This window comes from Petaurus breviceps, unplaced genomic scaffold, assembly GCF_028583685.1.
Source record: "Petaurus breviceps papuanus isolate PSGF00001 unplaced genomic scaffold, PetGlider_PUasm1.0 164, whole genome shotgun sequence".
NCBI classification, from domain to species: Eukaryota; Metazoa; Chordata; class Mammalia; order Diprotodontia; family Petauridae; genus Petaurus; species Petaurus breviceps.
In genome coordinates this window covers 15184569-15211681 of record NW_027185735.1, presented here as the reverse complement: position 1 = coordinate 15211681, position 27113 = coordinate 15184569, and the positions used below count along the sequence as shown (strand labels likewise).

Sequence of the window (27113 nt, the reverse complement as noted above, 5' to 3'; positions counted from 1 at the left end):
ACACCTTGGTGCTTTAAGCTAATTTCTCATTTTACAAATATTTTTTAAGTAAAATATATTAGTCCATTATTTAATTATTTAACTTTATTCAGGTTTCCAATTCTTATCCCTCAAAGACATCTATTACATTTAAGGGGTTGCTGGGGATTCTAAGACAAAAATTAAACAGTCCTTCCCTGAACTTTAAGGAGTTTACATACCACTGGAGATACACAACAGGTACCTAAGTAATATGAAGCATATACAAAATGACAGGTTGCGGGGGGAGGGGGAGAAGTTCAAGAAAGGCCTTGCACAAAAAGTTGGTACCAGGGCCTTTCCAAACTACAAAGTAAAAGTTTCCACTTCTCACCTTGGACCAAGCTTCATTTGCCACTTCTGTCACTTTAAGTACCCTAAAAACTTATAAAGGTGGCAATTTCTTTTCGATGTACTTTAAAATTGTACGGATTTCATGGTGACTGTTACAGTTTTGGACCTCCTCTGGCACACTAGAAACTGTAAAGATGCTCCCAGAAGAAACAACTCTGGGTCTGAGATGAGAAGGTTCACACTTCCGGCTTGCAGTTCACGCCTAGAATGCCTAAAGGCTTTGCCCAGACTCTAAATACTTGTGACAAATAAGCTGTGCCTCCCACTGACAAGAGGCTCTTCTCCCTTCCCTTGAGTTCCTCCCTGCAACCCCAATGTAGGCTACACCTAGACGCAGAAAACCGTGGCCAGTGAGTCAGTAGGGAAGGCAAATTATAAAACCACAGCGACGAAAGATCATTAGGACGCTCTTGCGTCGCGCAGCATGCGTAAGAAGTTTCCCCACCCTCTCCTGCAGGCCTACTGCCCAGCAAAGAGTGTGTGCCCAGACACCCCACTCCACTCTTGGAGCTCCAGCAGCCTCCACGTGTCCTCTCCTTACCCAGCAGCCTCTACGGCTACCCTGGGAGAAAAGCCTCCTGACAACTCGCTCCACACCCCCACCACGCCAAGTACTACAACTCCCAGAAGGCTTCACGTTCCCCTTTCTCCCTTCCTCCTCCGCGGGACACGCAGGCGCTCTTGTTCTCATCAACAAGCCGGAGTGGCTCTGAGTGTTGATCGTGCCTAACGGGAGTTGTAGTTCTTCCCGGACCTTCGGTCCTTGGGCGGCTGAAGGAGAGTGGACTCCAAGTCTCAGCGGCCCTTGCGCGGCAGAGGCCGGTCACGTGGGCGGGGGGCCGGGCGTGCGTGCCGCCGTTGATCCGGTGCTGCAGTGAGGAGGTGGTTCTAGCCTTGTTGTGTGTGTGTGTATGTGTGTGTGTGTGAGTGTGTGTGTGAATGTGTGTGTGAGTGAGGGAGTGAGTGAGTGAGCGAGGGAGCGAACGTGTGCGGCCCGGCTTGTTGTTGTCCCTGACTTCCCCCTCCCCTCCACCCCTCCCCCTTTCCCAGTCGGCGCTGCAGTGGCCGCTCCCTGGGCCGTAGGAAATGAGCGATAACGATGACATCGAGGTGGAGAGCGACGTGAGTCCCGGGGTTTCTTCCTTCCCTTGCGTCTGTTTGGGGGTCGGGGCCAGCGGCCAGAGACGGAACTGGACGGGGCGGGGGAGGTGTGCGGAGGCCGGGCCGCTTCCTCCTCGCCCTTCCCCTTCCTAAACAGGTCCGCCGTCGCCGTCTCGGTCCGGGCACTTCCCTCACACGTCCGTCCGGCCACCGCGGCCTCTGGAGTATGGATGGGGAGGAGTGGCTTTGGGGAACCCTCCCTTCCCCCAACTCTCCCTTCACCCCACTCCCACTGGGGGGGAAGTGTCACTGGGGCCAGTCTACCCCCCTCCCCGAACCCCCCGGTGCCGGGATGGGGGTACACTTCGCAGCCCATTGTCCAGATCCAGGGAACGGGGGGTTGTGCACAGGACCCTTCCCCCGACCCTCCCGCCCCATCCAAGATCCCTCTTCCTTTTTTTGTCTGGTGGGGTTAGGGTGCCCAGAATGCCCTTGGCAGGGGCTGACGAACAGGGGCTTTCAGGACCCCTTCCCCCCGGCGCGTCCCCTCTGGCTGAGCTGGATCCCGGAAGAAGGGGCGGCGCACAAGACACACGCCCCCCACCCCCCAGCCCAGCACGGGGTTCCCGGCTGGGGGGAAGGGAGGAGGGTCGGGCTTACTCCCCATCCCCTGCTTCCTTCACCGCCGGCATTTTCTTTCTTATTTTTGAATGTGAAGCATAAAAATAATTTCTATATTTTCTATTTTTCTCTCTCTTATTCCAGGAAGAGCAACCGAGGTTTCAATCTGCGGTACGTCTCCTTCTCTCCATTTCATTTTCATTTCCGTTCAGTTCTAATCCTTTTCGGGGTCAGAGAGAGTTCTGTTACTTTCAATGTTATGATGGTAAACTGCACTGTGAAATGCTGGAGGTGAGGTGGGGGCCTACGTCGGGGATTCTAGATGGGGAGAAGGGTTGCAAACTTAATCATTCTAGATTCTCAGGTGTTAGGTTCCATTGAGTCCAGGTGAGTGGGAAGAGCTTTGTCCATAGAAAAGGATCTGATTCTTGAGGGATCAAATCTAAGAGATCTGTATAACTACTGTTTGGATTCAGGAAAGGAAAGTTCTGAAATAAGTTGTTGTCAGTATTTGAAGACAAAGCAACCAAGAGAATATTTGGAGACAAATAGCCTAACCATTGTTACTCTGGAGGCACATGTGATCATCAGAAATGAAAAGAGCCATATGAATAGTGTATTCCTTAAAGAGACGAGCAGTATTACATAAGAATGTAGTGCAGAAATTAAAGCCACAAGTTGCACATACAGGAACAGTTAGCAGAGTGTCACTGCACTAGGCCCATGGGTTGAAGTAGGTATTGAAACTCAAGAGAAAAAGTTTTGGAATTGGTGTGGAAGAAAGGAATGCAAGACAGAAGAAAATGTGTTAGATCATTTCTTTGGTTTTCTGTATTGTGCTCAATACTTGGTTCAGTGGGTGTAGATACGTATCTTAAATTGATGGGAACCTGGAAATGTAAGGTGAATTTGAATGGGGGTGGGGAAAAGAGACTTTTTGGGGGCCCAAAACAAAGGGAGTTTAGAGTGGGAAAGCGGGATGAAGCACAACAAAGTTCCTGATAGTTTGCCGTTGGAATGATTATGTGAAAAAAGAAACTTGCCAAGTTAGACTTGATTTAACAGAGCAAACCAGGGTTCAGAATCTTTTTTAGAGATCTGGGGCTTCAGAAGAATTTAAGCAATTTTAAGAGAAATCCCAGGTTGTAATTGTTTTAATTAGACCTGAAAACTCTTTCTGATTGTCGTTTGTGAAAAAATAATTCATTTTAATTGACTGAAAGATTACTTATTTTGGATTTTTGTTGTAAATCTCCTTAATAGTGTATCTACTTTAACAATGTACTTTTTTAAGCTAAAATTTTAAAATCTTTTACTTTTATCCTGAATTCCTTTGATGTGATTTGAAAATGACCCCCAAATAAAGGGTAAGAGGGGAGAAAGAGTTCTTGAAGAGCTTCTTTACTAGGTTCTTAGTTAGAACAATTAGTCATGGATTTTCAGCAAGAAACCAGTTTTCTTTGTTGAGAGAGAATTGACTTTTTCAAACCTTTTTTAATTTTAAAATAGTTTATGCATTGATTTTAAATGGCCATGAAATGATTAAAATGTACTTCTCTGCATTTTAACATCTAATCTCTGGTTAAGTGTTAAGGTGTCCAGAGTTTATCACTTTGATTTCTTTCTCCTTTTTTTGGCTTTTTAATTTGGCTTGCAGACTTTCAGGCATCTTGCACAAGGTAATCACAACAGCATAGAGAAAAGACAGGTGTATTACAAGCATGGTTTTCAGTATCACAAAATTATCAGGACCTGGTAGAATTCTTCTTCTTCCTATGATAATGAAATTTGTACTCCAAAACTCAGAGCCTGGGCATATTTTTTGTTAAATTGAAAGAAATTTCTTGTTATAAAGAGGCCATTTTTAGGCCTTGACTTTTGAAGGAAAAACAAGCTGGAATAACAGAAAAGAATATTGAATAATTTGGGAGACTATTGTAAGAGTTTTAAAAACTGCTTAGTTTTGTAAAAACTAAATCATTTTACAGGTGTAGAAATCCTGTGTCATGAGACATGAGAAACTGACATGAAGTAGGAAATAAAGCTAACTGTAAGAGAAAGTGAAACTGAATTTAATATTCTCTGGGATCCATGCAAAAGATAAAAACTTTGATTGGTAGAAAAAAAATAAGCTTGACTAGAGAAAACAGTGCTGAGTAACCCAGACAAATGACTTGGAGAACTTTTCAGCAATATTTACTATAACAAAAATTAACATGTTGCAAGCATCCTGAGTGATGTGATTTTCCCTCTTATTTTAATCCTGTGCACTTTTAAAAAAATAGTGTAAGGAAGATAAATTCCTTTTGCACATATGGTATTCCACAGGAAGGGGTTTAAGCTTTGAATGCAAGTATGTGAGACCTGAGACTGTTTCTAAGAGATTATCCTTCATTCTAGCTCAGCATACTACAATTGCAGCATATCTTCCAGAAGTTTTAAAACCCATTTCTAATGTTGAAGTGTGTTAGCCTCTCCAAGATATTTGCTTCTCAGAATTATAATGTATTCAGAAAGGAAGGAGAGCAGATCTGTTTTTCAGATTTGAACTTGAATAGCAAAATACTCTATTTTAGTAGCAGGAATAAGTTTTATGGCACAGGTGATACATAGTGTGCCTCTTTTAAAGTGGTTAACCACAGTTCTGAAATTCCAACATCATTGGTTCCTGAATAGACCTTTATTACTATTAATAAAGTAGCTAGCTGTGCCTTGCTGTTATAGTCCTATTTAAAAGTGATTTTCTTCAAGATGACTACAGTTTTGGACTAATTGATCAGTTTAGATAGGAATCCAGGGTAGGATAGAAATCTGGCCAGAAGTTCACTAGGCTCAAAAAAATGTTTTCTCTAGTAAACGATGTATACTGTGATGCCACATTGTGCTAGTCATACTCTTCAATACCAAGGATTAATCTTCAAAGGGAAGCTGGAAATTTGGTGAAAAAGCAGTTAGCTTCAAGCAGTTGTGAGTGTTCTAGCCTTGCATTGATATTCTGACTCAGTGTAAGAGTTATTTCTTCAAATAAACTTGTGGGAAACTTGAATGAATATATTTTTCCATGGGCTTTGGTATATTTATATCATTGCTGGCCACCACCATTGTTGGGATTTTCTGTTGATCAGGTTGAATCTTTCAGGTGGTTTCAGAATAATGCTTGGTTTTTGAGGTAAGATAATATCAGTTCTATCTTCTCTAAATAATGAGAGGTTCCTAGATCTCTTTTAAGTTTTGAGCCCTGATTATATTCATTATTAATATCAGGAGCAGTTTAGTGTAGGATAGAGACCTATCCTTGGAGTCAGGACATGCTGGGTTCAAGGCTTACCTGCCACATACTTACTTTGTGATCCTGAGCAAGTCACTTAACCTCTCAATGTCCCAGAGTCTCTAATACTATAAATTGCAGAATAGTTATAGATACATATAGTTGGGGGAGATTTCCTCAAGGGGAATTCCCTGCACCAGTGAAGTCACAGATCCAGGTCATAAATAAAGTCTTTTTTGCAAGAAATGTAGTTAATAGAGAAATAGTAAGCATGATGGAAAAGAGCTAAATTAGATTCAGGAAGATCAGTATCCAACAAAAACTAACTGTAATTTCTGGGCAAGTCACTTAACCTCTTAGTGTTCCAGAAACATTATATCAATGGTGTAGTATGTACATGGACAAAATCAGAGATAGGAATCTCAAAAAAAAAAAAAGTCAAGACTACCTTGATGGTTGTGATAATAAACCACCAAGATTCAAATTCAAAAATTTCTTTAAAATCAGTGAGTTGTTGATGGATATTATCCTCTATCAGGCAAGTTAATTATCAATTTCCCTGTACTTGGAGGAGATATATGTATAGCTGTATTAGTTTTGAAAGAATTCTTCTCACAGAATTCCCTAGGTATTTGGGAATTAGTCTGATGAGATATTTCTTTGTACTATTCTACCATTCGCTTGGCATTTTCAGGAAAAAGGGATGCTGGCTAACAGAAGATATTGAATGAGGATACATTCTATATTCAGAAAGTTGGAAGAAAATAATTTAGATAAGTTTCTCCCAATTTTAAGCAGAATCCATCTCCTGCAACTTCTTATGCAACTTGGTTAAAAAAAATGACATTTCCTTTCAACATTTAAACAACTTACTTGTTAGTGTCAGGGATGGATGGACAAATTGTAGAAGATTTTTATTCTGGCGGCATCTGTGGGAAGTTCAGTGGAAGGAGAACTGAATGGAAGAATAAAGACCTTGGCAGAGAAGTCAAAGCTGGAAGCTCTTTTGTGCCTGAGTTCCTGTTGAGCATCTGTGGGCCACTCTTCAGTATCCCATAGTATTTTTGTAAGCCTGAGATGGCCTGAAGGAATGCTACTTTGGCAGGCACCATGAATCCAGTTTACTTGAGGAAAGGCAGGATCTGCAGCTGCTATCTCTTTGGTACATGTTGGTAAGTTTTTCTCTGGGCTTATTGTTCACTCCAGGAATTCTCCTGTCATCTTCTAGATAGGGTTTGTCTGACTGATTTTGGAAAGATGCTTTCATTGCCACTTTACCCTTAGGAAAGACCTTTCCCAATGCAGGACAGAGCAGGCATATCCTAATTTGACTTCCTTTGTACCCAGCATGTGTCTTTACACATTTTGTGTGTGTGCATGTGGGAGGAACCCATATACAACACACTGACAGTAATCACTAATCAAGGTGAGGTTTCCTTCTTAGTAAAGGAAATGCCAGTCTGTGAAGGCACTTAACAAGGCATTGATGAACAGTAGTATCCTGGCAGCTGGCCATATCATTCTGATGAATGGGGGACAGTGTCATCAGGCTGCCCTGATTTGACATTGAATGTATTTGTGCCAAGCACAGTTGTCAGCTCTCAGCCTAAGGGAGTTATGTGTGCTCCAAAGCCTCTGGAAATATGGATGAGAGTTCTGTTATTTAGTACAGATTTGCCTTGGTTTGAAGTATGTATTTAGCCCTGGGTGTTGCCAACCTAAGTCAGACAAATGTTGTAGGCAGAGCAAATACAGTGCATTTTCCTCACTTTGTTCATCTCTAAGAGCTTCACAGATTGGCCATTGATAGGTGTGGCAACTTGGGGGTAGACAAGGTAGCAGGGATTGTTTTTTGTTTCCTCTCTTCTGCTAGTTAGATTGGACCTGGAACTGCCCTTGTGATTCCATCCACTGCTTTGAGAACAACAGTCTCCAGTCCCGGCTTTCCACCAGGCAGCAAACTGTGCTGCTGCATTGTTGAGCCAACTTCTCAAACTTGGCTTGCTCCCCAAATGACAAGCCAAGATTTCTGCTGATGGTTGAAAGCCAAGTTCACTTACAGTTCTCCAACCAAAAGGCTTGTTGTCCATTTTAGTCTTTTCAGTGCTCAGTGAATGGGAAGGGAGTAGTGCATTGTGGGGATGATTTTGGTCTTAAGTTGTGCTTAGCTCTACCTAACTAATTTAGGACCTAGTGAAACCGGGCCCACTTTGATTTCTGACTTATGGTTTCAAGGTTCTCTAGAAAAAGGAGGGGAAATCTTTTGCAGGGAGGTAGAGAGGGAGGATTCAGGGTGGATTATAATTGTATTTACATGGGGTTGCTTCTATGTACACTCCTTTAAATTGAACAGTATTGAGAGAGAAAGAAGACCAAGAGTTAGGATAACTTAATAGGCAGCAGAATCTTGGACTGCTGGATGGGTCCCTGATGGAGATTAAAGATGTACATTTAATTTGCAGGTAATACTGTCAGTGGAATAGAGGACATTGAAGAGCCAGTTACATTCTGAATGATCAATGTGTTTGCCACTTTAGATTTTTTGTCTTACTGTTTTTTTTCAAGCTTTGCAGCTTTGTTCTAGGAAAAGGTAAACTGGTGGGGGAGGGAACAGGATAGGATTATTAAATTTGTATTTCATCCCACTTTTACCGTTAAAAAGTAGTTGCAGACTATATTGTTTAGGTCGTGCAATAGATGAAAATTCATTGACCTAAATTCGTCTGGCAACCAAGGTTGTCTAATGATTCTCTTCAGTTTTTCCATACTGTTTTATGGTATGGCTGTGGTTCAGGAGAGTGCACTCATTACTCAGTGAACAAGGTAACTGGCTTTTTAGAAGCTGCCCAGTCATATACCTTGGAAAATGAAAAGTTGTATTCTCTGGCAGTTCCCTGTCCGTAACCATCATGGGAACCATGTGTTCAGCTAAATTAGAACAGTAGATAGGATGCTGTGTTTGGGAATCAGGATGTAACTAAAGTTATAACAGCTGCCTCCTCTCTGCTAACCACCCCTTTTCCTTTAATGGTTGTCTGTAGTTCAAATTCTGTTATATCTCCTATCTAAAATTGTGTTTTAACATCAACAATATAGAATAAGGGCTTACTGATTACAGCAAATTACATCTTTTAGGAGCTAGTATAGTGCTGTGCATCATTCTAGTACCTAATTGAATTATTGTTTATTTTTACAGCTTCATTTTAAAAGTTTTTGATGCGCTCTATGTAAGTTTAAGTTACTTGTTTCCTTTTGCACATAAATTTGTTCTTTAGGTCATCCCAGTAGAGTTATATAATGATGACATCATTGGTGTGCTAAGGGTAAATTCTCAGTCTTTCCCATAGCTCTATATAGCCCAGATATGGTTTAAATCCTCACTATCGAGCAATAGTAGCACTTGTGTTCTATCATAGGGATTAACTAACCCTTTTCACTTGGGTTGAGACAGTAACCTATACTTTCCTCCTTGAAGTAATTTCCTTTTTGAGGCCTAGTACATTGACAGCCTATATGTCTCTTCAGCTGATTGTTCTTGTTTATGATTCTTCATGGTTTAAGACAAAGAGTCTGCTTTGTGGATATTTGGATTCTGCCAAGTAAATGTGTTTTGCAACAGGTGCCTAGGGAGATTTATTTGGAGCATGTGAAAGTGGAAAGCTTTGCCATCTAAGAACTGTCTCTCTGGCACAAACAATTGAAAGGGAAATGCTTGGCATGGGTTTTAAGAATCAGGAAACCTAAATAGAGTTGGAATCTTTGTCCTTTTTTTAATTTTCCCAACTAGTCTCAGATTTATGCATATGGAGTCTTTAGAGGTTTCTTTCTTTTGTACAAACTGGAAAGATCACAAATGGGGTTATTATGTGGGAACACAGTGAAGAATCACTATAATGGACTTCTTTGAGAAAATAGCATAGTATGTATAACTTATTCCTTCCTTGGGCGTATATGTTAAGGGAAGTTTCCATTAGTGGATATGATTGCACCCTATTAATGTACCTGGAATTTTGTCACTACCAGTCACTGACTATTGTATCACATCAGGAAGTATGGGGAAAGGATTTGTTCCGAGAGAATCACATTTTGCTCCCATGAATAACTTATTTTACTTGTACATGAGCCAGATATGTCGAACTGCCTTGGATGTTCCTGTCACAGCCTGCTGCTACTCACCCTTTTTACTTCCTTTAACAGGGCCTAATTCTGGAGACCCTTCCCCACTTCAGTCTAGTGCTTCCTAGTCCGGTTGCCAGGGACATCATTGACAGCATACACCTGGATTGAAACCTGGACCCTCTGGTACTATGTACTGAGAATGTTGGTTCTAATGTGCTCTTTCTCATTTTCTCTTTCAGGCTGACAAACGAGCTCATCATAATGCACTGGAGCGAAAGCGCAGGGACCACATCAAAGATAGCTTTCACAGTTTGCGGGACTCTGTCCCATCACTCCAAGGAGAGAAGGTGAGTTTATTGAGAAAGCTAATAGTCTATCCCTAGTCTGGTTACCTTTCGGACATAATGAATCTTAACTGCCTGGAAAGAGAAAACATCCAGAGGTAATTTAGTACCTACAATAATTCTTCCTCCTCCTCTTTTTTTCCTTTGGTGCCTATATATTAAGGATGGATATTATTTTATTGTGTATGGTACCTTTAAGCATAAAACAGTTGCCCTATTTGTCATCTTTTTAAAAAAATTTATATTTTCTCCAATTACATATAAAAACAGTTTTTGACATGTGTTCTTTTAAAATTGTGAGTTTCAAATTCTCTCCCTCTCTCCTTCCCCTATCTCCTTCCTGAGAAGGCAGGCAATAGTACTATGATTATGATTAAACATTTTCTGACTCTTGCTTTACCTGGAGCAAAAGACCACATAGACTCTCTAAACTACCTTTTTCTCCATTTACCTCTACCAAACTGTATGAGAATTAATGGGACTGCCTATTAAATATTCAGTTGGGTGATGCTTTATTATTAAATACCAGGAATTATGTATAGCTGAAACAAAATTAGAAAAATTATTACTTTATAAAAGTATTACACAAAATAGGCCTCTGTCTTGCTTTGAGTATGTACACACACACTTGCATATTCTAATAAACACACATTCTCACTCTCCTTTCAGACCCTAGTGATGGGCCCAAAATGGCAAAGCTCATAACTGTGCTAGTGGTTGATAAACGTTCTTTGTCAGGAGAAAATAGTAATTAGTGCCTACCAATGAAAATTTTCAGAAACATCTGTGCATCTAGTTCTAGTACCTTTTTTTTCCCCATACACAATCTCCAGAGTGTGAACAGCCTGCTAAGTTTTGTGGAAAGACACATAAAGGAAAACTTTTGTCCTCATAAACTGTATTGGCCTTCCAAAAATTAGTGTTTCCCTGGAGAGGCAATCACCAACTGTTTCCATATTTGAAAGCAAAGCAAGGGTGAGTCCTTGGAATTCTGGGGAGAAACATGTGTTTTCACAGACAGTTTTATGTTCAACATAGAATATAAGTAGTTAAATGGATCATAACAGAAGAGTGAATGACCCTGGAAAGAAGACCTGCATCTTGATGGTCCAGAAGTCCCAAGACAGCATTTCTTTATGAAAACCTTTGCTTACAGGAGGAATTTGAATAGCTTTCCTGTCTGGTGATGGCACTTTAACTAAGATCCAGTTTGGATTTGACTGGCTGGGATGTCCATGGAGCTACTGTGACATTTTTTACACATGCTAGCACTTCAGTACTTCAGAATGCTGAATGCCCTAAGGTGTGGTCAGTCTTCCATAGTACTAAACCATGGGTTAAGCCTGACCATTTTCAAAAGAATAAGTAAATAGGCCATGTGAATACCTGTTGTCACAGAAGCGGAATTTTCTAAGTTAGAGTTATCTATTGTAGACTTCATTTAATGGCCCTGAAGCAAATACCTTGAACAGCAGTATTTCTGGGTGTAGCACAGTCACAGACCACAGAATCTGAACAGCTGGTCACAGACCCACCCTCTCAAGTCAAAGTGCATGTGTACAAGGCTATCACATGTCAGTCTTGAGTCATTGATAATTGGTTCATCTTCCTCTTGTATATCTGTAAACTTTAAAGTTTAAAATTAAGCTTTGTAAATTTTAAAGTACTATGTTAAGTGAACCATTAGTTTGATATATCAGATATATTTGGTATCAAAAGGAAAACAGCTCTTGTGACCCTATAAAGAGCCACAAAATACGATTTTACATTTTGTTTTTCTCTCTCATATAAATATTTTTTTACACATAAAAAATCCTTCTGAGAATCCTAATAACTAGTCTTGATTTTGTTTTTTACTTCAGACCTCCTGCATATACAGTACATTATACTTTTTTTTACTTCAAGGAAAAAAATGATTCACGTGATTTCTGGTTGTACTATTTCAAAGTAAAGAAACTGATTCCATAGCTAGTAGTTTGTAACCTGGAAGATTGAAATTATTTGCCATTAATCGTACCAAGTCAGTCAGTCCCAGTTCTGAAGTTATTGGGTACCCCTTTAATTCTGAAATTCAACGAGCATTTTCCCAGCAAAAGTGATTAAAGGAAGTTAACACTAGCAGTTCTGAACCCCTTAGTCCTACTTGATTAAAAAAAAAACTGGCAAATTCAAAATTGTTACATACCTCATCACTACTTTTTCCCTTTGGTATTGTTCCATATGTGCAGTGAATCCAATAAACCAAACAGATTAACCAGGTTTCCAGACTCTTACTTATTGATACAAGTTTTTTTTTTTTTTTAATGTATTTAAGCCAAAGGGAAGTGACATGTTCTTGATCTGGCTTGTGGTGATTCAGATTATGACAGTGAATAGCTGTAAAAGAAGGTCTTTTTTTCCCTAGACTTCTGGCAGCATAGCTGCAGTAACTTAGATCAGATGTCCCTGAGTCTCTCCTAACTTTGAATATCCCTAGTTCAGTTGATTTAATGATGCTGATTATAATAATTCACACTTAAATCATTTTATGGTTTACTGTCTCTTAGTATTTGAAGACAGTTTCAGGCAGTGTACCTTCTAGGCTGGGTAATCACTGCCAAATTATTTCATTTAATGTATGAACAACCAGAGGGAGTTCTTTGATATAAAATTAAGGTTACAATAATAGTAACTTACATATTAAGCATCACAGCCAGGGGTGTGCCGGAGCCTGCTGGAACTAGCTAAATTTGCACTGTTTGTATTTACAACTCAAGAATTCAGCAAACCCTACAAATCAGGATTTGTTTTATTATTTTGTTGATTTTTCTAGACCTTAAAAATTGATGGAAAAATGTTATTAATGCAGATTAAAGTGTCATGGATACATTTGCCGTAGAGCCAATTGTTAAACATTTACCCATGTTTAACATTTACCTGATTTGAATTTAAACATTTACCTGATTATAGTACTATTAAGTATTAGGATTTCAGCCCAGTTTTTCTCTATGCTTTTTTTCTGGCAACATGGATATTAATACTGATTGAGTTGGTCTTTGACTTGGGCAGGGGCTGCATACAGAGAGAGTTTTGTTTCTGAAAGTTTGTTTAGAATCCAGATACTATTGGTCCTTTGTTTCTCTAACTGGAAAACAAATCTGAATGATAACCTTTGGCTTAAGAAAAATGAAGCAGTCATGTCTGCTGATGAAATTACTACTTGTATCTTCTTAACATCTTCAGTTAGATGAAGATTTTTCTATACTTTGCTAGACTGTGTAACATTTCTGTGTTACTGAAAAAAATCCTGGCTACATGTATGAGGTAGTTAGTCATTAGATTTGTACAGTCTGGGACCATACAAAGATGACAAAGTTTTTTGGTCCCATATGGCTAGGGATATGCAATTGTTTTTAGTTTTCTGGGAGGCTTATACTACAGCTGCTGGAAGGTTAATTCCTCTTGGTAGAGAAGTAGGAACTGTAGATGTGAAGTGCGCCACATGTGTCAAATATAGTTTATTATTATTTCTTGTTACTTCATTAGAAAGGCTTCATTGGAGTATATAGAGGGATGTGACTGGTATAAAAAAAGAAAGGCATCAATTAAACTTACAAAGAACAAAAAAAATCAAAAAACAAAGAAAAATTTTAAATAGTCAACAAACATTTGAGTATATACTATTAGGAGTAGGATTCTGTAATGGACTTTGGGGACATAGAATATGAGCCTCTGAGAGGGGTATGGATATGTATGTGTTACATGTATATTATATGAATGTGTCTGTCTTTGTATAAAAAGATAAATAACATTTATGGTAGCGTACATGGTATATGAGTGGTATAGAGAGTTTTGTGTCTAGTTTCTTTTTATGTTCTATTAAAGCCTGATTTCCTTAAAGGGGAGGGGGAGGAATAATAATCAAACCAAACTCCCTGCTTCAGATAAGCAAGATTAATCAAAAACCTGAAGATATTCTACTACCTCTGGGTGGAGAAGATTACCATGGACTTGGTGCAACTCATCCAACTACATTGTTTCCTTGTATCTCAGTGGGACACTAAAAAAGATTGTATTCTTCATTAAATAGAATACCACAGGCAGGCCTGCCCATTTCACCTCACTAAAATTCTTATTGCCCTTTCACATGACTTGTGGTAACCAGGTCAGAGTCTAGCTTAAGGATAATATTTGCACTGTTTATCTGTCAGAGTTTTTATGAAGATGGAATTCAGTTAGATTCAACTCACTTTTGTTAGGTGTCTACTGTGTATGTGCTAAGTGATGGGCCTGAAGAAAAACAAGACAATTCCAACCTTCAAAGAGCTTACTTTCTCCTAGGAGTATACAATATATATATGCAGATAAATACCAGGTAATTTAAAGAGGGTATCAGGATAGGCTTTGGAGGGGGCAACAGAGTCAAGCCTCTAAGGAAATTATAGATCCTAAAATTCTAGAATGTCAGTTTGCTTAGAATATAAGTGGAATAATAGTGTAATCAGTGTAATAAAGTATAATCACCATGGAAAAGTCAATTGGGACCAGATTTTTCAGGATTTGAAATGCTGTGTATGAAAAGTGCTGTCACAACTATGTCTCCAGCCCTAACCCACCTCCTTAGCTTTAGGACAGATTCTCTTAACTACTTCCTGAATGTTTTCAATTCTGTCACTTTAAACTCAATAGTTTAAAACTGAATTTAGCCTTAAAACCAGCCCCCTCTTGAGGCATCCTTAGGTAATCATTCTCATCTTAGAATCATCTTTGATTTCTTTCTTAACTTCCACCCCCTATCCAACCACAGTTCAGTCACTCTTCAGTTCTTCCTTTGTAATGTTCTTTGACTCTGTCCTTATCATTCCATCCCCAGTGTTACTAGCCTAGTCTAGGACCTATCATAGTTTCCTAACTAGTGTTCATACTTTATTTCTCTATCTGCATTTATCCATCCTACATACTGCTACATAAATACCTACAGCACTGTTTTAAGCAATATTACACTGCTCAGAAACTTTCATTTACTCCATTGTCCACAACATGAAAGTCAGATTGGCATTCAAAGCCCTCCATAAGTTAGACATCATCTTATTTCTGTATTTCGTGTCTCTCTTTTTTCTATGTAAATTCTATTCTTCTGGCCAAACTGGTTAGCTTGTTGTACATGAACCTGTCGTGTAAGTATGTACACACTCACCCTCTGGTTGTATAAATCTACTTTTCTTTTCAGGCTCAGCCTTATGTGAATACTTCCCTGGCTTCAGTTACCACCTGAACCTCTTAAACCCTGAAATACTCACTGATCATTGAGCATTTAGCTTGTTATACATTTTTGTTTGTTCTTATGTACATATATGTTCTGTATTTCCAGCTAGATGTCGGGCTTTTTCTGCATGAGACTGTCATGTTTTATATCTTATGCTTGATCAGGTAAGCACATGCTTACCTGAATGCTACCTACTTTTTTTTTATTGATGTGATATCTGCAATAAAGTGGCTGCAAATGTGGCAAGTCTTTATGAAGATTAAACCAGGGGGCAAGTACTACTTTTAACTACATATATCCACATGATTGAAATAAGGTTGAAGCCACCTGGTGGGCCCTTGTCCATGGTCTCCAGAGGCAGATAAACCTGAATTGTAGGCTTCAGCAATTCAGAGAATAAGAGCAGACTAGACTAATTCTTAATGAAACTACTCTACCATCCTTTAGCTGTACTGCTGACTCTTGAGTGGCTAAATCTCTAGAATAGGAACTGATTGATTTAGAATAAGAAGTGATATTTTCTATAATATTTTTAAGTTTGCAAAAAGCACTGTACATATATCTAATTTGAGCCTCACAAACACCAAGTAGGTATTACCGATATTATTTCATTTTTTACATGAGGAAGCTGAGGCTCAGAGGTTTATTTGTGGTCACGCAGCTAAGTCTTTCTGACTCCAAGAATAACATTAAGTCTTTATCATCTTTCCTCTAAGTTGGTTTAGCTTTCCCATGAGTCTTATCATCTACAGTATGGTCAATCCTAGATTTTATATAATACACAAACCATTCCAAGAGGGCCTTAGGAGACTGGAAATTTGAGTCCTTTGGGTGATATGTGGGATGCCACTATTGGGCCTGACTCCTCTGAGGAGATAGTGTCCCCTCATGCTTGTGCCTTTCTTGGCTACGAGATGTTTAGCTAGAAGAGGAAGATTTGGGAAAACTGAAGCTTTTTGATAGAAGTTTCTTTGAGAGGGAATTAGTCTGACCTAGTCAGAGTATACCAGAACTATTAACTTCCATTATCTCGGACATTAACCTTCTTTTAATATACTGCAAAGATCACATTTGATTTTATGGTTCCTATATCATACTGTTGGTTGATTTTGCATTGGCAGGTCACTAAAATTTCCAGATCTTTTTCATATGAACTATGCTTACCCTGCCACATCTGGAATATTATTGATTGAGCCAATTTGACCAAAAGCTTTTTTACAAAATAGAATCTGAAAGCACAGTCATATATGCTATAGTCTAAGCTATAAAATTCAGAATCCTTTTCTGGATTAGTAGTATATACATATTATAAACTCTTATTTATAAAATTAATGCAACAGTAAATACTGGTTTATTGTAGCTAAAAGATGGTTTTCACAGCATAGTTCTGCCTGATTAAACTAAACCTCACAGAGATGTGTATCTTGGAGATAAGTCACCTAAGGTCAAGTGTCTGATCTATATCTCTTCAGATCAGAAACTTAGTCTACCTAGAAATGATCAAGCTCTGGAGAATTGGGAAGAGAAAGAGAACAGATATTTATATAGCACCTACTATGTGCCAGTTGTGCTAAGTGCTTTTATAGATGTCATCTCATTTAATCCTTGTGACAACTCTGAGGTAGATGCTAATAATAGCCTCTGTTTTACAGTGGAGGAAACTGAGACAAACAGGTTAAGTGACTTACCCAGGATCACAAAGATCACAAATCCAGGCACAAAAACTCAGGTCTTCTAGACTGTACACCCAATACTCTACTCCACTGAGCCACCAGCTATCTCTAAAATTGGTTTATACTAACCAAACTTAAAAGTAATTGACTTAGAAACCAGACTACAAGTTTAAAAATTTTAAATGAGGAATGTCAAGATAACCATTTGTAAAAGTTAGTCCATTCCCTTTTTTAATTGAGTCCAGATTAAAAAACTTATAATGAATAATATGAATGTGAAAGCAGCCAGTATACTGAAAGACTATTTGGAAAACCACATTAAAAACTACTTTTTAGATTTTTCAAATAGTCTAAGCCAGAGGTGTCAAACTCTGAGGGCTACTCCTGATTGTGGTCTGAACCAGATTAAAATGTATTTGGCACATGTTCCTTATCTAAAAGGAACAGCTGGTTCTGCTACCTGGAAATGTTAAACCCTCTGTCACGGCCCTGGATCTCGTTCCCTTCAAAATTTGTAACCTAGACAAAATAAATAAAAATACAAAACCTATTACAAATCTTAATTTGTTGTTTAAATCAATATGCTGCCTGTTTCCATTTGAGTTTGATGCCATTGGTCTAAGCCTCTCATAGGGAGGGCCTTTACAAGAGTAGTGACTTAAAAGGATAGAAAGGAACAGGATCGATGTAAGAAATACTGTGAAGGTGGAATAAATAGTAATCAATAATTGATTATGACAAATCACAGAAGGAAGAATTGAAGATAATAGCAAGGTTTCAAACATGAGAAATAATTAATTCCATTTCAAGTTTTGAGGGAAAGCTAAAGGAGCCTAATTATGGTTGTTTTGGGCTGAGAACAGCCTTGGGAGAGTTGGGAAGATGAGGTTTTAGCAAACAAACCATTAAAAAAAAAAGCAGAAGAAAAGCCAAGACAATCATGTCTCTGAAACCAGGGGAGGAGAGGGATGGTCATCAGTGTCATGCTGCAAAAAGATGGAGGATGACTGAAAAAGGTCCAGTAGATACAGTATGAGTAATGTACTGGGATATATGGGGAGAAGAGTTTCAGTAGAATGATGGTACTCAAAGCTTTATTGCCATAGGTCAGAGTGAGTTAGAAAATGTGGCCAATTTTTTAAGGAAATTATAAAATGGAAGAGAATAAAGAGAAGGAAATAATTAAAGGGTTGAGGTCAGGCTTTTTTTTTTCCATTGAGAATTGAACATATTTGGAATTGAAGTTAGGAATTTTGGAGGAAATGAGATCAAGGGCTGTGGCAGAGGGTTTAACATTTCCAAGTAAGAGAACCAGCTGTTCTTTTTAGACAAGGAACAAAAAAGGATTAAATAAGTGAAAAGTTTTGACTTGGAGAAGTGAATTGTGAGTCTTCTCTAAAGTAGTAGTGTGGAGTGGGGGGTTGGACTTGAAAGTACAAAAGAGGGTAAGTGGTTGAGAGCGTATCCCTAATCAGTGGAGGTTTCTGACTTTCTACATCAGTTGTTGGGCCTGGAATGAAAGTGGGTGATGAGATTTTCTTAGGGTTAAGGAGTAGAAAATGGATTTGAAGAGTTGCTGAATACTCCAGCTGTGTCTGACCATAGATTCCAGGCTCTCCAAAATTGCAAGTGAAACCAGAATGAAGGAGATCAACATATAATAAGGTGTTACAGTTACGTGTGACGGTGAAGTCTTGGGTATGAGCATACTAGTATTTGACAAATAGAGTAAATATTCTCATCTTTATGTTCTTTTTTATTCACTATAGATTTTAATCTTTTTTGAGCTGGATCTTTGTAAATAATTGGAATCAGCTAATCAAGTTTTAGATGAGTCTAATACTTTGTGGATTCCTCCTTTTGCATTCTCCACTTTGGCCTTATCACTTGTGCAAGTGTTGGGGAGTTTTGCTTCTCCTTTTTAGTTAAGTGAATCACAGTAGCAGAGATTTTTTAGTTGTTTTTTTCCCCATCCTCTGCCGAATTTGAACCTTTTTTAGATACACTATAGGAGGGGTGGAGTGGACAGGATCGTTTAATGCTGATATTTCCTACATATTTCTGATACATTGTAGGATACTGGTGTGTACACTATGATAGTACACTTATGAAGCTTCTAGTTTCAGTGGAAAGGATTGTCTTATAATAATTTTATGGGCATTTTTTTCTCAGTTCTCTGACTCATGAATTATTTTCTTGCTTATAAAGAATTGAACATTCTAGGTATCTGTGAGTTTGGTTCTTATCCATAACCTGAACAAAAATATAGATTCATGTTTGGAAAGAAAGCTGAAATCACGGGGCAGGTAGGTGGCAGCCCTGGAGTCAGGAGGACCTGAGTTCAAATATGACCTCAGACACTTGACACACTTGCTAGCCGTGTGACCTTGGGCAAGTCATTTAACCCCAATTGCCCTGTCCTCCCCCCCTCTAAAAAAAAAGCAATAAAAAAAAACTGAAGTCACTTGATTATTTCTCTTTACCCTCTCTTCCTTTTTTAGTCAGCTATTTGCTAAAGGGCAGTGAGGTAGTGTAGTGGATACAGTGCAGGGCCTGGAGTCAAGAAGACTAATCTTCCTGAGTTCAAATATGGCCTCAGAAAAAAGAGTTGTGTGACCCTGGGCAAGTCACTTAACCCCACTTAGTTTCTTCATCTGTCTAATGAGCTGGAGAAGGAAATGGCAAACCACTCCAGTATCTTTGCCAAGAAAACCCAAGTGGGATCTTGAAGAGAGCTGGACAGGACTAAAAAAATGACTGAACAACAAAATTTGTTAAAAATTCTTTTGTCTCTAAAGAATCTTGTGCTTTCCGTGTTGGAGGCTCAGATTTTACTGGGTTTTTTTTTTTTTCATTATAAGGAGACACTGAGTTATAATAAAGAATGCCATTTGAAACTTCCTTTTCATCATCAAAAAATGTTCACAATTGACAGCTATGTAACATTGTATACCCCATAGAAGATCAAATATATGTTTGATCTTGCCTTCCAGATACTTAATCAGAAAGAAACAAGGGGAGGCAATGAAGTACAGAGCTAAAACTCATAGATTTGAATCCTAATTGTGCCTTGGCCTCTGGTCCTTGGTTTTCTTACCTGTAAAATGAGGGAGTAAGACTAGATGGACGTCTGAAGTCCCTTCTAGCTCCAAAATTTATATTCCTTTGAACTTTTCCATAGGCTATCTAAAAAGGTAATTTGCATATATATATTTTGCAGGTAACTCTTTTGATCATCTTCCTCCCCCACCATTTTCTTAGTTATTAATTATGTACAGGTACAACTGTAGTAATAATGGTATACATTATTAACTTAAACAAAAATAGGGTTTTAAAAAGAGTGAGATAGAAACGAAATGATATTTTATCCTAAAGTTACTATTTTATCATAAAGATATTGAATAGGATCAGACTTATACTTTGATAGTAATAATTTTGGTAGTTGTATGGAGAAAGAATTGGAAAGGGGAGAAACGAGGCAAAGCGACTAATCAGAAAACTGCCACAGTAGTTGCAGTGAGAGTTGATAAAGACCTAAACTAAGATGATTTCTATAAGCAGAGGGAACAAGACAGATGTAAAATGTTGTTGGTATAGAAAGGATGAGAGCTGGCGACTGATTAGATATGTGGGTTGAGGGAAGGTGAGACAAGACTGAGGTTGTAAACCAGGGTAATGGGGAAGATAATAATGCCTTTAACAATAGTGAGGAAATTTGAGGGGTAGGTTTTGGGAAACATTGTAATGACATCTGAAATGAAAATGACAACTTATGCCTATGTGACTGCCTTTGCCGCACCCAAAATAAAGAAGGGAAGTGGGTGTTTGTGGGGAGGAATTTTCCAAAAGGCAACTGGGCAGGTGTTGCTTTGGGGTGCTTGGATCAAGGGTAGGTTATTACGACTATAAAGGGCTGACACTATCTCAGAATAGAAGTTGAGAGTTTACACAGTGAAGGGAACATTGACGGATGAGAGTAAGTGTGGTTATTTTAAAGAAAAGCCCCACAGTGCCCCCCCTTCCCCCCCTCCCTCCTTCCACTTTGGAAACCATCTATACAGATAGTAGGAATTACATAATTTAAGAACAGTGGACTAGAGAGATTAGTCAGTTTGAAGACTTCATCTTACAAATGCTGCTGAGGCAGAGAGAGTTAGTAATTAATTTGCCCAAGGTTATACAACTAGTTAGAATCGGACCTCAGGATTAGCATTAAAGCTTCCTGAATTGAGTGTTTTTTTTACATTTCATCATAGTACTCCAGCGTGGATAAATAAAGTATTTTTAATAAGTATTTTTTTTAATCTAAGTTAATTAAAAAGTTAATTCATTTACTGCAAAATACTACATTTACTGTAAAATACTACAGTTGGCTTCAAAAAATCAATTGTAAAGGTGCCTAGATGGCAGTTCATGGGAAAAGGATTTGTAATTTTAGTGGGCTACAAGTTCAAAATACAGTAGCATTATAAAGCCTACAAAGCTTTACCAAACTGCCAAAGTGGGATACATGACACAGAAAAAATTTAGAACCTCTGAGCTATATTAACAAAAGCTTAAAAGTCTCATACGATGTAGATCTTCCCAATGTCTTTTGCCATGGTTTCATTTGAGGTGGTCTCTCCTCTCCACAATCATCCTGTCTGTCCATTCGTTCCCTTTCCCCTCCACCCCCCCCCCACTTTGTGACAAATGCTATCTAAATGGATAGTTTTAGGGTAAGCCAGAGGTTATGCTGAAGAAATGAAAAAGAAAACCACACAAAACCTTATATATCCTAGCAAGATTTATTGAAGAATATTTTTCTAGGTAATTATCAAGGACTCCATGAAAGAAACAAAGGCCCAAAACAGGCATTGCAGAGTTGTTTTTAAGTCACTTCTAGCAGGATGTTGTCCTGTTTCAGGTCTGTAGATCAAGTCTGCCTCACATAACACCATTATCCCAGATTAGTTTGGTAATTAATTATATCAACATAAAAATGCCTTGCCAGCTTTTCTTCCTGTATATAAGAAAGGCTGCGTTTCTGCTATGTTAGTGTTGGTTCACTAGTTTTTTGTCTTTTTTCTTTTTAATTCTAAACACCCAGAAAAGTGCTTTTCTATTTATGAAGTAAAACATAAAAAGAATTGTATATGAAACTTTAATGTCTATTTCACTGCTTACTTTTTTAAAGTACATAATAGATTCAACATGTTACTAAAATAAGATCATAAATTTGAACTGGGTGGAGCTTTAGAGGACTCCAAGCCCAGAACTTTGTCAAAGCTGACCTGCTTCTATATACTTCCTTCTGAACTTCCTTGAACTATTCTCTTCTATGCATCCTTCTCCCCCTTCCCTGTTGAAAAAAAAAGGGAAAAAAAACTAGTAAGAAGTAAACATAGTCTTTACAAATAAATCCACCATTGACTATATCTGAAAATGAATTTTTGCAACCTGAGTATCATTTCTCTTATCAAGTAGGTAACATGTTTCATCATAGCTACTCTGGAGATATAGGGTTGATAAGAGTTGTTAAATGTTTTTCTTTACAATGTCTAAATTGTTCTCTTCTAGTTTCGCTCACTTAGTATCTGTCCATACAAGATTTTTTTGAAATTTTCTTTTGTTATTTCTGTACATTATTATTCCATTCATTTATATACAAACAACCATTCTCTTCCATTTCCAGTTTCTTTCCTTTCCTTCCCCTTTTTTGTTTTGCTTGTAACTATTTCCTTCCTCTCATCTTCCCACCTACCCATCACCGCCTATTTCCTTTTTTGATGTATTAAACACCAAAGTCACGAAGAGCGCAGTTGACCCTCCTTTATTTAGTTCAGGTATGAGTGAAGTTTTTGTGATGCCCGCTCCCTCCACCCTTCTTCCATGCTTATGTACTCTCCTCACACATCCTGTTTATGAGAAACATTTAGTTCTACATCCTTTTTTCTCCTTTTATACCTATGTATTCCTTTTATTCAGCCTTTTCTTTCCTGTCTTAAAACCCTCAGAACAAAATCAGTCCAACCCCATGTCTTAACTCCCTCAATACCCTTTAATAACATTAAGGTTTAGAAGGAACACCTGTTCTTTCTCCCCCTATTAAAAGGTTGACATTTATCATATAGCCTCTTCAAGTTGCTCAGATAAATTTGCTTTTTCTAGGTTTCCCTTGATTCTTTTGTACTTGTACTTTAAAGTTCCTACTCAGCTCTGCTATTTTCATCAGAAATGCTTATAAGTCATGTATTTCATTAAAGTTCTTTTTTTGCCATACTCAGTTTTGCAGGCTAAGTTATTCTTGATTATAAGTCTACCTCTTTTGCCTTTGGAATTTTATATTCCAAAATCTTCTCTAATTTATACTAGGAGGCATAAGATCTTATGAAATAATGTCTCTTTCTGACAGTTTGCAGTATTATTTTTTTCTTTGTCCTAGAATCTCTGAAATTTGATTGTGACATTCATGGGACTTCTATTTTGGGGATTTGTTTCTGGAGATGATTGGTGTATTCTTTATATCTTTACTTTGCCCTCTGGTTCTAATAAATCTGGGCAGTTTTATTTCTTTGAAATATGTATCTTAGTCTTTTTTTTTTTTTAAATCAATTTTTAGGAAATCCAATTATTCTTTCCCCCCCCCCCCCTCCGTTCCCCTAGTTTATTTTATTTCACTTCTGAGAGTACAAGGGTATAGGCTGCTAAAAGATCTTTTCTTGGTACTTAGATGTAATGACATTTTAGAGACTGTCAAAAATACCGATATCAAAACTGAGTGTTTTAATGTAAATATTTTTACCTCAGTCCTAGAACTTGGGGTCAGACTTCAATTGATGGAGATAGGATGGTTCTAGTTTGTTTGCCACTTCAGAACCAGATAACAGTTCCACATTTGTAAGTGTTTCTGGTTTGATATCTCTTCTAAGCTTCATTTCTTTTTCAGCTAAGTTCCTTTTTGTATCCGGTTTATTGTCCACAACACAAGTTCTTGATAAATTACTAGCTTATAGCATATGCTTTTTTCCTAATAACCTTCCTAATTACTGTTGCCTGGGTTGAGTAGCAAAACAGGATGCTTCTAAAGTAGTTGGTCTCAGTGGATAAGTAGTTTTCTTAAAATTAGAACCTTTTTTCTTCTTTTACTAAAATCAAGGCCACCAAATCTGAATAATAATTTTTGTAAGAAAATATTGATGTGCATTGTTCAGATAAATATAGGCATCTTACTGACTGGTTATAGTTCAGATGGATACAGTCCCATTTGCAAATAACCATGTTTGCAAACTGTTCTTCAACATATTTAGATTGGAGAGGTGGTACTTTATAAATGAGGAGTTTACTAGTACAGTTTCACTGGCAGTTTTTTAAATTCCTTTTCTGTTATGGCATGTACATTCAGAAAAAAAGTGCATTTTAGTGCTGCCAACTTTCTTGTCCTTGCACCCACCATGTCTGAGCAGCTCCCTCTTCTCCAACCCAGACTTCCTGTGAGTCCTGTGATTCTTAAATGATATTCTGACCATTTTCCAGGTCAGTTTTTTATATTAACTATCTTAACTTTATTGCCATTTTTTTCAGTCTTTTGTTCTTGTTGTTATTGATTTATGTTTCATTTATTGTGGTTTTCAGGGAGTCTGTGACTTGGGTAAGGTTTACAACTTCTAAGATTCTCCCTTTTTCTTCCAGAGCTCTTCATTTTTAGTCCTTTGCTTCATTCTGATTAATTTATGTAGTTGTTATGGAAAATCCATTTTTTTTTTTCCTTTGGTTCTGTTGTGGAGTTATTCTTCTTCTAAGTTGGATGTTTGACATGTCTAGATCTACAATATGTTTTTTATACTGACTGGTGCTTTCTTTGGTTTGCTTATCTCTTCAGCATTAATTCTTAGATTAGTACTAATTAGTACTTTATGCCAGGACCAGGATATGTTTCCTCCTGTGCTACTTTGGGAAGGGGAAAGTAGTCTCTGATTGGGGTCTGCCTTGTGTCACCTGTGTTTCTGTACTGACCCCTACCTCTCAGGATAAGGCCCTTCCTGTGTTTTTGAAGTTCAGAGCACTTAATCTTAAGGACCTCTATCGAATCTCAAGTCAGTTGTTTTTTTTTAATAGCAGATAACTTTACATTTTCTTCTATTTTTCAATCTTTAGATTTTGTTCTAATGTTTGTTGTCTTATGAAATGATTGATTTTTGTTTGGTCTAGTCTGGCTTTCAGGGAGGTTGTCCTGGGTAAGATTGTCCACTTTTTGTTCTGAGCTTTTTATTTTCCTTCCAGTACATCCTTTCCAAACTTGTATTTCATTTTTACTCTCTAGCTTCATTTCTTCTAAACTATTCATGTAGTTCTTATGGAAAATTCATTGTTTTCCTTTGAGTCTACTTGCTGTTGAGGAATTAATTCTTCTAGATTGGATTTTGGGGTATCTCTGTGTTAGAGGAATGCTTAATGTCTGCATTCTCCTAGTTCAAGTTTCATTTTGGGATTACATGAGGCACCTATAAGTCATTCACCAGTTTAAAAAAAGGAACTTTACTTTGACTTCACACAGGAAAAAAAGATACAGTGGTATGACCTTCAGTTTTGATAGACTCAGCTTCCCTTACCTCCTTATGGAAACACATCCAGTCCGTAGGTCATCAAGTCAATATCTGATAACTTACATCATCTTGGGCACCCACCAAACCTGAAAACCCATCTGGGTGGGGCTTTTTATGTTCCATATGACCAGGAAACTGCATCAGGAAAGCATGAGTCAGTCAGGTGCCAGGGTTTCCTTTTAGGGAAAAGTAATGCTGTAGCAGGAAGGAAGGAGGAAAGGAGACTTGGGCTTAACCCACATTATAAGAAAACTAGTAGATAATAGTTCCAGCATATTATAGATTTGTAATTCTTTTTTTTTTTTTATGAGCAATCGGGGTTAAGTAACTCGCTCAAGGTTACACGGCCAGGTGTTTCTGGGTGGGTGCTAAGTGTCGGAGCCTGGATTCGATCCCCAGGTCAGCCCAACACTGGAGCCGGTGCTCTTACTCACTGTGCTACCTGGCTGCCCCGATTTGTAATTCTTTATAGTAACTGGTATCTTCTGTTGGCTCTTTTTCTTTAGCCTGTTTCTGAATTGGGGGGTTATACTAGGGCCAGGCTCCAGTTCCTACTATACTTTGGGTAGAGTGGTCAATTGTACTTGATTTTTGACCTAGGTTATATGTGTTCCTGTACTGACCTTGAACTCCCAGGGTGTGTCTATACTGTAGTAGGTTTTGGACCCTCCTGCATCTTTGAGGTTCAAAGTGCTGGATCTTTAGGGCTCTCTGGCATTTCAGGACAGAGTGCTAAGGAAAAAAGCCCCAGGTCTTGGGTGTTCTGGTCTGAGCGTGATCTGAAGTCTGATCATCAGACTTCCAAGGACTATTGTGTGTCCTCACCACCTTGGGGCTTTCTTGTAGAAGTCATCCATCCTTGCTACCTTTGGAATGAAAACCTTTGCAGCCTACAGGTGTCTCTAGACCATTTCTGGTCATGCTGGGAGATATATCTTTTTGCTACTGGCCTTTCTAGCAGGCTCGCTTTTTTTTATTGCTTATAGACTTCCAACTTACTGGAGTGGAAGAAGTGAATTATTGTACTTTTTCATTGAGTTCAGTCTGTTGCTATTTTTAGGTTTTTGTTGGAGTAGGTATTTCGGACCTGGGTTGGCTGCCTCCATTCAAGCTGTTATCTTGGCCAGAACTGTCTTACCAATTTTCCTCCTTTTCCAGAGGTTCTAGGGCAGTGATTAGTGAAGAGAGGAGGTGTTAGCTGTTGCTTCCACTCCCATATCTATGCTTTGGGATAACAACATTATAATTGGTTGAAGGGTCATAGGAAGAGAAGAAAGGTGGTGGGGAGAGTTTTTTTTGTTTGTTTGTTGTATCTGACTCTTTGAAACCCCATTTGGGTTTTTCTTGGTGAAGATACTGGAGTGGTTTGCCATTTCCTTCTCCAGCTCATTTGACAGATGAAGAAAATGAGGCAAACAGCATTAAGTGACTTGCCTGAGGTCACAGCTAAGAAGTAGCTGAGGCCAGATTTGAACTCAGGGAGATGTTCTGCTGACTTCAGGCCCTGCAGTCTATTCACTGTACTACTTAGCTGCCTAATAAATTTATTGAGCCTGTTCCTGTGACCTTGGCTAGGGTTTGTAAAATTTTATCTGACTGTGCCCAAAGAACTAGAAAACTTTACGTACCCTTTGATCTGGCAGTACTGATTTGAACTGGCAATACTAGATCTGTATCCCAAAAAGATTGTGAAAAATGGAAAAGGACCCACATGTACAAAAATATTTATAGCAGCTCTTTTTATGGTATCAAAGAATTAGAAGTTGAGGGGATGCCCATCAATTG

At 38.4% G+C, this 27113-nt stretch overlaps 1 protein-coding gene across 7 annotated transcripts in view; it reads left to right on the top strand.

The window, feature by feature from the left end:
* Positions 1-1235: 1235 nt before the first annotated feature.
* The window catches only part of MAX (MYC associated factor X), a 34143-nt gene continuing 8265 nt past the window's right edge, over positions 1236-27113 (top strand). For 3 of the 7 annotated variants that reach the window (XR_011167244.1, XM_069082387.1, XM_069082386.1), the window contains exons 1-3: positions 1261-1494; positions 2239-2265; positions 9721-9828. Coding sequence is in view for 4 of the 7 variants with exons in the window: in XM_069082387.1 (XP_068938488.1) it covers positions 1459-1494; positions 2239-2265; positions 9721-9828 (171 nt within the window). In the remaining 3 variants the exon portion in view is untranslated. The other 4 variants (XM_069082389.1, XM_069082388.1, XM_069082390.1 and 1 more) reach the window with 3 other exon arrangements.